The sequence below is a fragment of the Aphelocoma coerulescens genome, chromosome 6 (assembly GCF_041296385.1).
Source record: "Aphelocoma coerulescens isolate FSJ_1873_10779 chromosome 6, UR_Acoe_1.0, whole genome shotgun sequence".
NCBI classification, from domain to species: domain Eukaryota; kingdom Metazoa; phylum Chordata; class Aves; order Passeriformes; family Corvidae; genus Aphelocoma; species Aphelocoma coerulescens.
The window spans coordinates 9,558,965-9,573,507 of record NC_091020.1 but is presented as its reverse complement, the minus strand read 5'-3'; the positions used below and the strand labels follow the sequence as shown (position 1 = coordinate 9,573,507).

The 14,543-nt window shown below is 39.3% G+C and overlaps 1 protein-coding gene across 13 annotated transcripts in view; it reads right to left on the bottom strand.

Moving 5' to 3' along the window:
• The window catches only part of LDB3 (LIM domain binding 3), a 116,280-nt gene that overhangs the window by 98,603 nt on the left and 3,134 nt on the right, over positions 1-14,543 (bottom strand). For 11 of the 13 annotated variants that reach the window (XM_069019139.1, XM_069019143.1, XM_069019144.1 and 8 more), the window contains exons 1-2: positions 11,569-11,639; positions 11,345-11,469 (exon numbers count right to left, since the gene is read on the bottom strand). In XM_069019139.1, the coding sequence (XP_068875240.1) occupies positions 11,345-11,437 (93 nt within the window). In that variant the 5' untranslated portion in view covers positions 11,438-11,469; positions 11,569-11,639. The other 2 variants (XM_069019142.1, XM_069019140.1) reach the window with 2 other exon arrangements.

The window sequence follows — 14,543 nt, the reverse complement described above, 5'->3', positions numbered from 1 at the left end:
ATGTATAAAAGATCTTACTGCAGCTGCTGGTACTGCATCTGTTCAAGGGATAAATAAAGCAGCTAAGTTCTAGTTTTGGTTTCATACACTGCCAGTCCTTTGACATGCAAAGAAATTATATACCACCTCCTCATCTTGTCAATCACACTGCAAATATGTGTTCAATATTTTGGAAGGGATGATCGCTATTTTTTTGGCCAGGAATGTTCCCATAAGCTGGGATAACCTCCATGACAAGTCACATACACTGGAAAAAAAACAAAACCACTTCATATTCTTCCAGAGAGTAACCCTGTTCATGTAAATGATCAATCTTGAGACTTCTCATTCTTCCTAGGAAAGAATTTGGTCTAGACAAAACTGATATGAAATTAAAACTGAATTAATTCACAAATTATCTAGACCTTCAAGAAGTAAATTCCCTTTTGTTTCCCTTCATCACCACTTAATCCCCATGTTTTGGCATGGGGAATTCATGGAAATGCTCTCAATCGCTATGTGCTTGTATTTTTTATATATATTTTTAAAGAAGAATAATGTGTTTTATTATCTATGCTCAACATATATTCTTCAGAGAAAAAGTTGGAGATTACAATCTAAGATGACATTTTGCAGAGTGAGGAACCACTGCACTGCAGAAACTTAAGCACAGATATGTAGGAGAAGGGAATTGCTGCTGAGCAGGACAAATCTATCCTTTTGTGGACCATAGGATGTGTGGTTGTAAAAGGAGGAAAGTCTCTTCAAGGAATTCTCAATGGAGATATACTCTATTGTCAACACAGAAGTTATATTGGTATTAATTGCAGCTTGGGTCCCTCAACAGAGGCTAGAGAAGGCTTATTTAATACAGCAACACGTGTAATCAGAGAAACAGGAAAGCCCCCAGCTTCACACAGAGCAGGCATGAACTTCCATGAGGTACTGTATTTAGCCAGCTCCTTCCTGCACATTCTTTCTCTTTCCCTTCATGGATCTGTAGGACATTATAACACCTTTTGGAGGGTCTTAAACTTTCATTTTCCAAATATAGTCTTCATCTCTTTGCTCCTCCACTCTAACTGCACTTAATCTGAACAGCATCAAAAGCTGGGAGCAAAGAGAGGATAGCACATTCTGGTGAGGCAGAACGTAGGAATAAAGAAAGGAAAGGAGGCAGGGGAAGGAGGCCACATAAGCATTTCAGGCATATGGAAGGAGGAGACAGCAGAGAACAATCTCACCTGGAGTGAGGATGAATGCCAAGAGCCATTGGTACTTGTCCTTGCAGCCGGCTGCTACAGCTGAGGCACACAGTTCTCAAGGGTGGCATAAAGCCTCCCTCAAAAGAGAGGAAAACTTTGCTATTCCTCAGGGGTCAAACAGCCAAACAATTCTGAACAGCCTCAATAAGCTGTTCACCCTTTCCATCAGGTTCCAACAGTCTGATACCCATAACTCTGTGCATTCATCCAGAACTACTGAGAACTATATGGCAAACCAGCACATGCCTCAATTTCAGAAGTGTTGCCCTGAAAAGCAGCAGTACCAAGCAGTCAATTAAACAGAGAAGAGACTATGGTTCAGGCAGATGTGGTTTGTTGCTGTCCACACAATTGATGATGCTTACAGATTGCTGACCCCTTCTTGTCATAAAGAAAACAAAGCACACACGTAATACAGAGATCCTCATCCACCCCACCCCATACAGTTGACAGAAGGATTTCATCTTGAATAATTTGTTAGATAATTTAAGCAAAACAGTGAGATAAGAATCTTTTAGACAGTAAAGGAATTTTGAGAGTAGGTTAGGAGGGTACTTGTATTTTACAACTCTTGTAAAAAAAAAAAAAAATTAGCCGAAATACTATCCATTTATTTCTTACAATACTTAACCTTAGCCAATGCTGATTAAAAAGACCCTTTTGCTTCCACTATTCCTTTTTTTAACACCTGCCATAGTAGCAACTGCCCTTAGCCATTTTTGAACCAGCTATGATTAGGTAAGGAGAGAATGCTGACATTCTCAAATAGAACAGCATGGTCCCAGTGACCCCCAGGATCAAGGAAAGACAGCCCAAATTCACCCTAATACAAGGGCATTCTGATTTGGCACTATGTACCAGAATCTGGGGTTACATGTAGTATTTTTGGAGTTTTGGATAAGATGTCCCATTCCAGAAGCTTGAGGTAAACGTAGCATTGGTTCCAATTCAAAATAGCTTCCTAAGTTACTGGATGCTTTAAATATAGCATGAGAGACCCACAGAGGCTTCTCAAGAGTGTGCATGGCACCCTAACCATAGGGTGTAATAAGTACTACAATGCATTGCAAGTATTTTTATTCATGCCACAAAGACTAATTATCACTGATGCTGGCTTTAAACTGAGAACCCATAAATTGTTAAAAGTAAGCATGTGCCCTTAAGCCCGTTACGTTTAATAAGAATAAGGGTTTATGTCTGTATTAGGTATGGCTGAGCAAGAGAGGCACAGGGCCAAAACAGCCCAGAGGCTGGAATTTGGACTCTGAGCAAGGGAAAGGTGGGAATATAGTGAGAGCATGTGAAAGGCTGTTTTCCTCCTAATCCTCAGCTGCCATTGCTACAAATCAAGTGTATTTGGAAGGATTTTGGAGAAAGGTTAAAACCTATTTATGCACCATGTCCAGGCACTGAACACCTGTGGCATAAATGATCACAACACCAGCTACGCACGTGGGAGGTGCAGAAAGTAACTCTACCCTCATCGGGGGATTTACATGCCTTTAAGACATTTGGCCCATTTAGTCTTCCTAAAAGAAGAGCAAGATCTCATTGACTTTTTGGGAAAATGGCAACTAACCACCACTACCAAAGAGAGGAGTCGCCTTGTATGAAGCCCATTCAAGATATTATCTGGAGCCATTTGTAAGCTGAAAATGAATTTTTTCACGGTACCTAATTTCCAGGTACTTTCTTCTCTCTATTTATTGTGTGCTCTTTCTCCTGAAAATCTCTTAAAACAACACAAAAATAGCTTTACATTTGGGGGAAATACTATACTCTTCACGGATCTGAAAAATGGAAGATTTAGAACTGTTCCCAAAGGACACCCAACAGTAAGGCTGACCTAAGCTTCAGGGCCAGCTTCATATGATCAAGCTTCTATTTCTTTTAGTACCTGAGCTTATGATAGTAGCTAAATAATATACTTTTTTTTTAAATCATCATCTATGCAACACATTTTGGCAGGTGATATCTGTTTGCTTTTAACTATGTAATGTGAATTACAGGGCAACACAATGTACCTGAACAGCACATTTATTGAGATCCTTGTCCTCACTCTGTACCAGTAAAAATGAAATTCTTTATGAATTCAATTTATTAAATATCATATCATGATTTTATCAAATTAGTATTTAGGAATTTAGACAATTGTAACAAAAAGCTTATTATGGTATTTTGTTCTCAGGTAACCTTTTTATTAAGGCTTTAATTACACTAGTATGGAAGAAACAGCCCTTTAACATGCTGTACATAGAAATCATTCTTTTTCAATTAGCATTATTCATTTCTACTAGCACACTACTGCTGGTATTATAAGACAATGTTTTAAATTCATTTATTTCCTCAAAACTTGCAGTTGCAATTGATTTTTACCATGTTCAGCAGGAATTTCCCTCCTTCCTCACCCCTTCTCAAGATCTTTCAATGGAGACCAATAATTTACCTGCACATTGATCATTTGGCTAATCTTGCAACAAAACTCAGTAGAGAGTATTATCTCATATTACACTGGACACTACTTAATGCTATATTATGCATTAAAATGGTGGCACCTCAGGTACCCATGTGCAGAAACTTCTGATTACACACAAACTGGCTACATGAGATTGTCTTCTCAGCTAGCTCCATGCCACTGTGAAAGCTAGATTATAATGAAGACTATTACATTTTGTACACCATTTTCATACTTCCACATTGCTACTCAAGGTTGGTGTTATTTGGTTTTTAAATATCCCCATTTTTGATAGAGAATAGCATACACTTTATGCTACTAATTAGACAACAAGATGGGAACTGCTGTTGCTAGTATAGAAAGTTAATGATAGCATATTTGTAGAGCTAATTTCTCTTTGTGTTTCACTGGCTGGAGAACATTTTGCAATAATGTATTCAGAATGGAGATAATGACAGAGATATCTGCTGTGTTATTAAGACAGTCATTTACAGAGTTCAGACATCAGACACTAATAAGTTTTACCTGAAAAAAAATCCTACTGGGCATTTTAATTATAAAACACTAACAGTTCAGCAGCTTTAAAATCATAATTTAATGGTTACCTCCTGATGTTTACTCATTCTAAAGGATCTGCAAAATTATTAACTTTAATAATAATTATGTAAATCTGAGGACTTCCTGAAATACTACATCAATTATATTCTCATATAAGTAAACTCTAAGTCAAAGACTGAACAATGTGTCAGACCACATTATCCAGTTGCCAGGGCACATTGTTAAATGCTTAAACAAGCAAAAAAAGGAATAGAACTCATTTGAGTTGTGGATCTGTTTCCTTAGGTTAAGAAATCCTTTCCTCCCTCCCTGATAACACCACAGGAGCTACTGTTACTTCCACTTGTGAACTCAGTTTTTCACCAGTCTTGAGTTTTTTCACGAAGCTTCTCACAGCCAACACTATATACCTCCTGTTCAAGGGAAGAGTTGCATTTCCCTTTCTTTCACAGGAAAGAAAGCTGCAAAGTCACTTTATAACTGAGCTGGCAATTGCACGGATGTTATTCAGCCCAGTTATTTCACGCACTGAGCTCTTTTCACAGATAATGCCACAGAAGTATTGATGATTCAGCTACAATCACACTCCAAATTAAAAAGCACTTAGGAGGTGAAATAAAGAAAGGGCTTCAAGTCCATGGGTTATATATTTTGTGTCAGAACAATCAGAGCAGCGGGTTTGATGATGTAACACCATTTAAACCAGAACTTCAGCTATTACAGGCCATTACTCACATTTATCTGGCCTATATTCTAACAGGGTGTTATGTTTCTCCTGAAATTCAGAACAGATAGAATTGAAGAACACAGCTTTAAATCGGTGATTTCTCTGCACACAGTATCTGTGCAGAGCACATATACTCCTTATATACCCCTGACCTTCAGCAGTGGGCTTAGTATTTAGTGATTACTTTAATCACACAAACAGGTAAGAGGGGCTGCCTTTATGTTTCAAGTACATACCTGATTTAAAGGAGAAATCATTTGACCGAGAGCTGCAGCTAGCTACATGTTCTTCCTGAAAGTTATTTTGCCAAGTACAATACATGCATTCAAATCACATTATGTTATCATGCTACAGTTTAAATAAAAATGGTAAGAAAAGCACTGTTCAACAAAAGCCCCTTGAGTTTAAAGTTACAACAACAAACTTCATGGAGTTTTCAGAATATTTTCTGCAAGGAAAGAAAACAAAAGCTTCTTACTTCTATCATGACTGTCTACACAGAAGGGCTCTGGTGAAACATCCACTGGGACTACTCCTCAGACCTGATACAGTATTTTTGATCAAGACAGGAAATGTTGCCTACCTCAGAATAATTAATGCCTTACCTCTTAGAGCACCTGCACAGCCATATTTAAAACTCTGTCCTGTTTTATTTAGAGCAGGGACTTGAACTGCCTTCCCAGTATCCTGAGATTTTTTGATCTGCAGGTGCCAGAACCCATTTCTCTGGTCCAACAAGTATTATTTAAATGGAATGCAACTACAGAATTTTCTCCCCCTCTCCTTGTCTGACATAGACATGACACTTGTGTTTGATGAGACATGCAACCTTATCATACAGATGCCCTGTACACTGAGCTGCCATTTATAGTACAGATGCTGTCTACTGGAACATCTCAAATAAACAATACCAAATCAGGAAGCTGAGGAGTTACCTGTAGGGCTCAGGCTCACAGAAACACAATCATTTCCAATGTAGCTGTAAACATACCAGAAGTGGCTCGCAAATTAGTTTGAAAGCAAACATACCACCTCAAATAAGTAGCACTCTCCTATGACACTGATGGATTTGCATATACAACAAATAATTGCAGGTAATAAAATTTAGAATGCTGTAACTTCAGAGGAGGTGACTGTTACTCAAGAAGTAACCAAAGAAAGCACAAAGAAATGCTGATGTCCACAGAATAGTTGTTTTATCAAAAAAATAGATAGTGAAGTTTCAGAGTGTTCTGAAAAGCTGGCCTGCAAGTATTTAATTCTCCTCTCACAAGGAACTATTTTGAGTTAAATTGTAAGAAGACTGGAGGAATGTGAAACTGCTCAGGCATAAGAAATTACTACTGTTTGTCTAGGCATAAGACAGTCACTATACTAAATGGCTCACTCCCTTCTGAGAAGTTGAGCTTTAAAGGAAAAAGGAAACATCTCTACGGAGTAAGAGTTGAAGAGGAAGACTCCTAGACTTCTAGAGGACACCAGATTTATATGTTAGTTTAGTAGAATATCAACTATTATAAATACTAATCTATAGCTTTTGATATTGTGAAGGACTTCTTATTTGGAGACTTAAAAACCCTCTCAAAGCTGCAGTTGCAGCTGTAGGACAGCTACTCAGCAGTCTGATTCACCAAAGGTGGATGCTTAACAGATGATGTGGGATCAGCACTTCAAGAGAATTTGCTGAATTTCAAGAAAATTCGCTGAATTGATTCAGTTCAATACAGGTAAACTGCATTTTTCTGATTATGATTTCTGTACAGCCCCACACAGCCATTCAAAGGACAGCTGCAGAATGCACAGAGCCTGACCCAGATCGTCTGAGGTTCCCCTGCATTCGTGAACAGAAGAAAAAAGGTGAAGACGGACTGCCTTCCCTTCTCAGTGGTCTGTTGTAAGGCACTGATACTCAATAGCCCACAGGAAATGAATACTCTCACATGGCTCCTCTAAAGCAAAGGCAGTGACAGCTAGAGGTTGGCATATGTATGCTAGGGAGTGGAGGAGGGACAGGAAGCAATCAGGAAGAGATGCTGATAAAAGCAGAGATCCTAACAACTGTGAGAAAAAACCTTCCTGCTCCTGCAGAAACAGCAAAATGCTAGACCAGGGTTTTCCCCCAGACTCAAAAAGCTGTTTCAGGCTGCTTGTAGCAGAGTAAGTATACAGATCAGCTAATTAAATTCTTTTTATAGCAGTGTTTGCTGTTTTCCCTCCCTGCACTTACATCATTACCAGATTTCAACCTTTTCATCACTTAATCAAATAAAGAAAAGTAGTTCTTTAATGTTTTTGTTTTGTTTAAACACTATCTCCTGTTTCAGGCTCCCTTTTGATTTGGAACCCAAGCAGCTGAAAACCTCTCTATCAGGAAATACAAAACCGTATGGATAACTGCAGAGTGAACATACCAGTTGTGAGTTACCACAGTGATTTAGGTAATATTTCCATTTCCACTACCTAGATGATGATAGCTCCTTCATACCTTTCAGGTCATTGCATCACCTGCAAGCCAGCCTGTCTCACTAGAACAGTTTAGTGTTCAGAAACAAAGATTCAAAAACATATGAAGATGTTCAGAACATGGTTATTGCATCCAACCATGCACAATTGTACCATCTTAGGTAACACGGCAACTGAGCACTTAGATAATTAACTATGTCCAAAAGCCTTCTTACAGAGGATTAGGTTTATAAAATTAATGAATTCTGCTTGCTTCCAGACAGTTCAAGCAGGAGGAGGAAATGAACAGCTTTGCTGCCCATGTCAATTTGGAAAGAGCAGATTTACGTATATGATCACGCCACTGGTGACAGCGTTTAGCACTGCCAACGACCTGCAAGCCTCATTCATTTCAGCAGGGCTGACAGATGTTCAGCTTTACTAAGTCTGTCAATACTGTTTTCCTACCTCTGCTACCTGCTCATGACATCTCATGACAGAATTTGACAACTCATGACAGAATTTTTCTAGTGGGTAGGATTGTCCACAGGGTGGGAACTGGAAAAATACTTTACAGATGATTTCCCAATGCTATTGTTAAAGGAGTGTGAAAGCTGCAGAGTGACCTTAACTCTTCCCTACTTGTTTTTGTTTCCTCTTTTCTTCTTCCCACCCCCTATGTTAGTCAGGCATTTATTTTTAGATAAAGAACAGATAAGTAGAACAATCCATTTCAGGGGAACACATCTTCACCTGTCACCCAGCTGACTGACTGTGACTCCTGTGCATTATGCTGTTGACTGCTCAGCAGTGAGCTGATTACCTGGGCCTACCTAAATGGAAAAAAATACAATGTCCCAGACACCATTTTGAAGATTTGTTGTGCCAAACAGCTCTGGGCAATTCCTTTCCTAGTCCACTGTGTTAAAAGCATTTTTCCTGAACAGAAGCATTAGCAATCCCACAGTCCTGAATTGTCCTTTTGTCAGCAGGTTTCAAAGACCTTCAGGATTTCTCCCCCACTCTCCAGGTAAAGTGCAAGATGGGTGGGAATTGTATAGGGCCAGCTGACAGAGTGCAGGTCAAGAGGTCCCCACTTCATGTCTATGTGTGGACTAACTTCATAATGGCACAATACTGGTGTCCTCTTTCAGAAGGGTCCTTGGAAACATATTGGTCTAATACTGTAGATGGGATGAACAACCTTGGTGTGTTAGATTCTTTCCATCATTTTTCTCAGGAGCTTAGAGGCAACTCTCTTCCATCATGACAGAAGAGCACAGAGCCCTCATGAAAAAGGAGGAATCTTTCTGTTCTCTGTGGCCCACCCACAAACAGTCTAATTAATTGGGGGCAGTCAGAGCACAATGAAAATGTCTGCATGCAAACCCTGACTGCAGGCTTAGAGGGACATTGTGCATATGTAGCCAAAAGGGCCACGGCACATCTGGTATTAAAAGCAATTATAATACTCTTTAAGTTGAAGTATTTGGGGTTTAGGACTCATCTTGCACATAGAAAGTCTAATCTCATCTCAGGGCAGCTGTGGATCAAAACCAGTCCATAAATAGGTGTACAGCATCTGCTAGCAACATTCAGAGCTGTGTGCCCTTTCCAAGAGAGAGATCTTCTTCACAGTTATCTTCTCTCCCCTCCTCCCCACCAGGACTATCTTAAAAATGTAAATACAGCTTCCCTTTTCCCACCACACTAAGACTGCAGTTATGGCTGAATTCATAGGTCAGCTCACTTATGACTGCAAATTTCTGATTAACAGGAATATCTGATCTGTTTAGAAATATATTTATGTGATAGATGCGAAAGAAAAAAAACAGATTATAATCAAAAGTCATGTATTAAACTATGTTCCAATTAAAAACATCACAACCATCAGGCATAACTATCCCAGCTCCCTCTGAAAGACATTATGTTAATTCCTGTATGTCTGCTTCTACCCTCATAAGGCAGGCTCTAAAATCCAATCCCATGCCAAAGCAGTAGTCCCAGCTAAAAACTGGGCCTTGCTGGGAAGGAGTTCAAAACATTTAACAGGGCTTTCTGACACTGCTAGGGCTGAAAATGCAGTCAGCTGTGTAAAGAGCTAATTCCTCCACACCTCTGGGAATTCAGCCACTGCAGTTTCGCTTCTGCTCCTTCTATGCTCTCCAAAGCCCTATGAGAATCATGCAGCCTTTGGGCACAGTGCTTACACTTTCAGAGATTACAATCTGAGACAATGAGCTCTTTGGGAAACAACTGGCTTTTCATTACTGATTGTCTCATATACAGTGCAAGTGCCACAGCACTGGCCCATGACTGACAGACTCTAGGTATGACTGAATGACTTAGAAGAAAATAATCAACACCATACAGTGCAGGCTGCAAAGTGTCATGAAAATGCCTACAAAAATATAATGGCACCTCTCTGTACTTAGCTTGGGTGGGATGAGAAAAGAAATACCAACACTATTTACAGGAGCAAGATTAATCTGAGTTTACGAAGAGAGTTTATTTTTGTGGGCAGGGGGTATATTAGGTTGTCTTTTACTTGTTTGCTTTAAACAATATTGCCAGAACAGCCTTGTTTGCAATTACTATGCTGCTTCTACAACAGGAGTTATGAAAAGTACATCTCATCATCATAGGCCTTAGTATTAAGGTAAATGTGGCTCTGTCTTCCAAGAAAGGAATAATGTACATAAGAACAAGGGAGATCAGATGATACAGTTTCACAGGATGAATATGAAATAGCATAGCTAAGACTTCAGCAGCTCACCAACTGACTTTGAATCACATTTGTTGCAGAGATATAAATTTTGTACCCACAACTTAACAGACTATTTTTTCACTACCAAAAAAAACAACATAGTTTTAAAAGTAGTGTAGGTGGCTTTTTTTTTTTTTTTTAATTTTTGCAGTGGAGCAGACCATTCGTTTGCATTCTATTTGTTTGTCTGATTAAATCATTCTGGTATTTCTCTTACACACTGTTATGTAAGTAACCTCTCTTGTCACTGTACTGCAAAGTAAGTCCTCTGCAGGTGATTTGTAGAGGAACCAAGACCTCTTTAGAAAGATCTGAACATTCTGGAGCAGATTTGGAAATGTCAGAAACAAGAAAAAAAGAGAAGGGAGCTACCAGAAATTACACAGAACTATCTTATAACAGAGAAGTAGGTAAGGGAAACACAAATTTCCTGAAACCATACAATGTTAAAAAATATTTAAATAACTGAGCTAATTCAGATAATAGGAGTACTGTACTGCAACACCTTAAAATAACACTTCAAGGGGAAGATAAAAAAAAGGCATCTAGGAAGTATATGGCTGTAATTGACAGCTACACCAGGTAATTAATTATTAAATCACATGCTGTTTGCCAGCTGCAAATGGAAGGCTTCTGCATAATTTAACACAGTATTTTATGTACTATTGGGTCTTCTGCTTGACATGTCTAATTTTTATCCATTTATTTACCCCAGCACAAGAGGGGACACATCCCTTTCTTTGTTCAGTTTTGACACCTGACTTTGCATATTTACAAGCAGTTACATGTTTATTTTCTAGAAATATAATTCTGTATTCCCACTCAGAGTTGTTCTACTCCCTTCCCCCAAACAGCACCAGTGAGGCACCTATCAGCAGAAAAAGAGACAACAAGGTACAAAACAGAACTGGAAGCTTACTTTGAAGAGACACTATCATCATTCATAAAAACATACTAACCAGAACTGTCTTCCTGAGGCTTTATCAATGCCAGGTTGTACTTCAAACTGGTACATTTCAAGTTCACATTATATTGTCTTCATTCACACCTAGGTGCAAAGATCCTCAATTCTGCTAGGCCAGGTCAAAGTGTACATACCACTGCTATTTTCCAACCCAAACAAGCTCAACGAGTTTTTTTTGCACACTTACTCTGGAGATGGTCAAGGGCATGTTGAAGTCCTTGCCCCCTTGCAGTCGGAAGCCCCACGGTCCAGGTCCATTCAGAGTCACGCTGTAAGCCATTTTGTACCGCTTTCACTGGCAGCAACAGGGCACTGCAGGACAGAAGGATGGGGCAGACAGAAAAAGTGAAAAAACAGAATGAGAACAGGGAAGGGTTTTACATAACGAAAGCAATTCTCTCTCTGCCTTGCCTGTTCAGTCGTGCTCTGATACCACCTAAGAATAGATGGGAGCTATAATGCAGATGCTGATATCCCAGCTGAGTAAGGCCCATAAAAGGTTTGTAACCAGACACCTACTATGCAAAGACTTCATGACTCAGAGGTCTAATATAGTCCCCAGGGAAGGGGACAGATCTTTCTAGGCTCCTCAAGCCCCTCATGCTGCTCAGTTACTTTACGGACAAACCGCACATTTTAATAAAACAAGCAAACAAAATCCCATGCTAAAATCCCAAACACCCAAGTCTCTTCACTAACCTGTTAACAGCTACAAAGCCATTTTTAAATTCTGCTTCAGCACCTAAGTTTCTTGCACTGTGACATATAAAACAAGTTCCTTCTTACATAGATCTTTCCATATGTAGCAGGAAAGGCACCAAGAAAGTGTTTACCTTCTTTTGCAATGGTTTGTTAAACTGAACAATGTATACACTACATGCATTTAGCATCACCAAAAAAAAAATTTTCAAAATTTCATGTTTGGCTCTTGGTTCCACAGCCCTTGCTTTCTCTAGGAAAAATTAACATTTATTCTTTCTGAATGCAGAAAGATGTATCACGGGATACTTCTAATCAGCATTTAATTTCTGTGACAAGAGCCTGGTTTTGCTACATACCTGTTTAGTCATTTCAGTACAAGTCTTCTAAAGGTGTGACACTTAAATGAAAGGCTAAGAATACAAATAGTTAGCTAACTGCTTCCTTAATTAATTCATTGATTTTTTTCATAGTTTACATTCCAGTTCTTAGGTGTTCCCTAAAATTATAACCCTTGTTCAGTAATGCTGGATACCATTTGTGCCTTAGATTGGAAAGTGATAAAATACAGAGGGCATGAGGGAGGAAAGAAGCTGTTGGCAGAACTATAGACACAAACCAAAAGTTTCTGCTCTCAGGGTAAAGCTACAAACATTAAATAATGCTCACCCCTTTCAAGTCATTAATTTGTGCAGGACCTGCAGAACCCCTCTCCTGTCTCTTCACAGCATTTATCCTCCTTTATCTTCGGGTTAGAAAGAAATTGCCATTATATTAAAAAAGAGGGGAAAAAAGAATGGGTTCTACTTTGATAATCAAAAAGACAAGCAAACACACACAACGCACTAGAGTGAGGCAGCTCAGCTTGAACATTGATAATGGGTCACCCTGCCAATACACCTACCTTAAAACATGATAAATATCTGATGACAAAACAGCACAGAGCAAACACTACCGAGAACTCAGTCTTTATCTAAGGAGATGGTCGATAATTTCTCAAAGCCATGAAGCAATAAAAGTTTCTGTCTAGCATTCGCAGTGCCAGAAAAGCCATTTCTACAAGGGAATAATTAATCTCTGCATAGGCACTAGACTAAACCATATAACCCTATCTTTTAGCCAGAGGTCCACATTAAACCACAGCAATTCACACAGATGTAAATAAAAGTTACACTAAGCCAGTAGAACTGGCCTCAACCAAAACTAAAGCAAATAGCAAGGCACAGCTTGAGAAGAAAGTAGGGTTTTGATGTCTCACAAATACCTCAAAGGTACATTTACATTAAGAGTATTTATAATCTGTCCTCTCTGAGTCCAGAACCATTGATGCTTGGATGATGACTTTTGAGAAGACAAAACTGACTTGTTGGATTTAAAATGGCAGAGTTTCCTGACCTGCCAGTTTATCTAGTACTGAATTTATTTTTTTGAAAGCCAGATGCACACACAGAGGTTTGAAGGTATATTCTCATTGTACTATTCCTTTTACTTTTCCTAGGAATTCGCTGCTGTTTTTAGTGCTCTTTCTTGGCTCCATTTCAAGGGTTCAGGAGAACAAAATAAAACCAGGAGGAAGATAAACCTAACAAGTCATTGCCTCATTACTAAAGACAGTATCCCATAAATAAGTATTAGAAGGAAGGTTACAGTTTTATGGGCTGTGAATTCTGTGCGTGTTACCTTCCCATACCTAAATCTTCAGTCATTTGTGTAAAAAAAAAGGAAGGGGGGGGGGGGGGGAGAGGGGAGAGCAAACCCCAGAACAGAATAAACAGAATAAAGCCACACTACAAACTGAACAGAGCTAAGCATTAAGAAACAGAGATGCTGTTTAATCAAACACTAGGTGCTTCCATCCTACTTTCACATCTATAACATGCCATTTGCTTATCAGTTAGGACATCTGAAAGGATCTGAGAGATCCTTCAGGTTGAGTTGTGTGCTAAGAAACCAGAGTGGGCATCTCATTAGGGGATCTGTCATTTGAATGAAATGTTAAACTGAGGTCACTTGTTCCTACTCCTTTGGTTTCCATCCGTGTCCGCACAAATGTTCAGCATAGCTTGGCATTTTTAAAAGGAAAGTGTAGAGGATATGCCAGCGCCCCAGCCAACATTCCCCTTCAACACATCAGCACCACAGCTCTTTCATGTGTCAGCACTATCACTACCAGGTGCAATTTGGAGAAAGAATACTCCAGTTTTCTCTCTCCAGACCTCCCCAAGTCCTTTCCCTCCTGTGTCTATATCCCCTCTGCCTGCCTGAAGAAAACTCTGCCCCTAATAATGAAGTTAAAATGCTACAGGAAGCTCATGCTGTAGTCACAGCTCCATTTGTTAGGGACAGTCAGCACAGGTCTCACCTAAAGACTTTCAGTACAATCAGCCTCTAAATAAAAAAGCTGGTGATCCACCCAGACGGCCATTTCAGCCCCGCCCTGTTTTCAAAGGTGAGACATCAGTGCAGCAGGTATAGTGCCACCACAGCTAACAGCACAAACCTCAGCAAAACCTTCTGGGAAACCAGAGGCTGAAATAAACTGTGTATACATAACTGGCGATTTCCTTGTTTTTCAGAGGCTTGTGATGTTTAGATTAGGTTTTAAGTTGCTTTACATAACTGCCTGCTAGTCTGTTTCAAAAATAATTTTTATTTGCTCAGATAATACTATTTTGTTTCTCACAGTG